The 1,590-nt window shown below is 39.0% G+C and overlaps 1 protein-coding gene across 1 annotated transcript; it reads right to left on the reverse strand.

Moving 5' to 3' along the window:
• Positions 1-202: 202 nt before the first annotated feature.
• Positions 203-1,196, reverse strand: LOC107753397 (ATP-binding cassette sub-family F member 3-like). Its single transcript, XM_016569529.1, has 3 exons — positions 1,095-1,196; positions 916-1,007; positions 203-377 (listed from the first exon to the last, which is right to left on the reverse strand). Exons 1-3 carry the CDS (start codon positions 1,136-1,138, stop codon positions 241-243), a joined length of 273 nt encoding a protein of 90 aa, XP_016425015.1. The 5' UTR covers positions 1,139-1,196; the 3' UTR covers positions 203-240.
• Positions 1,197-1,590: the final 394 nt, after the last annotated feature.

Raw genomic sequence — 1,590 nt, forward strand, 5'->3', positions numbered from 1 at the left:
TTTCAATGCATCAAACTTTTGATAGGATAAAAATAATTTTTAAAGCTATATATATATTTATAATAGGGGTCCCTGCAGTAAGTCATAGCCCCGGGGCCCAGTAAGGTCTTAATGCGGCCCTGTATATATATATATATACACACACACACACATACAAAAATTACAATGATACAACAAGAAAACTAGTTAGATGCAGCCGGAGCAAAAGCATGACGCCATGAGAGTGTGTTGATGTTTGTTTTACCAGGGCATGGTCATCTGAGCGAAAGCCACACGACTCTTCTGTCCTCCTGACAGACTCGCCACCGGCCGCGTGGCCAGTTCCCCCGTGATGCCATACCCACCCAGCTGATGCCGGTACTCCTCCTCTGTGTGACCTGACGCACAAAAACAGCAGATTAGCAGAAGTAGTTATTTACTTTTATTGCCATGTCAGCATCTATGGCTTCCTTAATATTGGACAGTTCATTCAAACAGAAACCACACGATTTATTATAAATACATTTTAGAGATACTATGCGTCAGTCGTGCATTTAACTTCCATAATGTGTCATATTAGAGAAACTGAATATTCAATATCAAGTATTGTAGGGTGAGTTGAATGACACTGTATTAGTTATTATTATTTTCTCCATCCAAAATAAGGTTAGAGATATTAAGAAATGTTTTGGGTCCAATACTAATTTCACGTCGACTTCAAAATGTGTCGGCCGCAGATGATGTGACATAAGCAACAAAGACCTAGAATAACCGGTCAGCATCACAGACACCGGCTCAGTGTGTGGCTGTGAATGATGTGACTAATATCTTCATTAATGAACAGGACTTGAGTTATCAGAAGTGTCTCTGTAGGGGTCAGCTATGCAATCCTGATGATTTCTGATGAGAATGTAAAGTGCCGATTTGAGGCAGTACCAGGAAATCTTTTGAGCAGCAGTTCTATTGAGCAGACATTCAGGTCCAGCTGATCCACGTGATGCTGACTGAAATAACCGATCTTCAAGTTTCTGTTTGAAAAGACAAAGACACAGAAGTAAGAGACAGACAGACAGACAGAGAGGGTCTAGCATCTTCAGCGTCAGAGTGAGGCTCACCTGTGAGCGTATCTGGTACCATTGACAGGCGTCAGCTCTCCCATCAGCAGCTTCAGTACAGTGGATTTACCAGCTCCATTCTCACCCACCTACAGCCAGACACATACAACCAATCAATGAGTGCTCTCTATAACCAAACAAACAAAAACAAAACAAAACAAACCAAAACAAAACCAACAAAAACAAAAAAACAAACCAAACAAAATCCAAAACAAAAACCAAACCAAACAAAAACAAAAACCAAACAAAACAAAACAAAACAAAACAAAACAAACAAAAACAAAAACCAAACCAAACAAAAACAAAAACCAAACCAAACCAAACCAAAAAAAAACCCCCACAAAAAAACAAAAACAGAACCAGAAACGAAACAAAACAAACCAAAACCAACAAAAACGAAAAACAAAAAAACAAATAACAAAACCAAACCAAACCAAAAAGAAAACCCCCCCAAAAAAACAAAAACAGAACCAGAACCAGAAACAAACCAAACCAA

Source organism: Sinocyclocheilus rhinocerous, unplaced genomic scaffold (assembly GCF_001515625.1).
Source record: "Sinocyclocheilus rhinocerous isolate Xijiao unplaced genomic scaffold, SAMN03320098_v1.1 scaffold32142, whole genome shotgun sequence".
Lineage (NCBI taxonomy): Eukaryota > Metazoa > Chordata > Actinopteri > Cypriniformes > Cyprinidae > Sinocyclocheilus > Sinocyclocheilus rhinocerous.

Coding starts and splice junctions, on each gene's coding strand:
- LOC107753397 (XM_016569529.1), bottom strand. CDS start 1,138: ATGGGAGAGCTGACGCCTGTCAATGGTACCAGATACGCTCACAG. Junction 1,008..1,094: donor GGTACCAGATACGCTCACAG/GTGAGCCTCACT, acceptor CTTTTCAAACAG/AAACTTGAAGATCGGTTATT. Junction 378..915: donor GCTGCTCAAAAGATTTCCTG/GTACTGCCTCAA, acceptor TTTGTGCGTCAG/GTCACACAGAGGAGGAGTAC.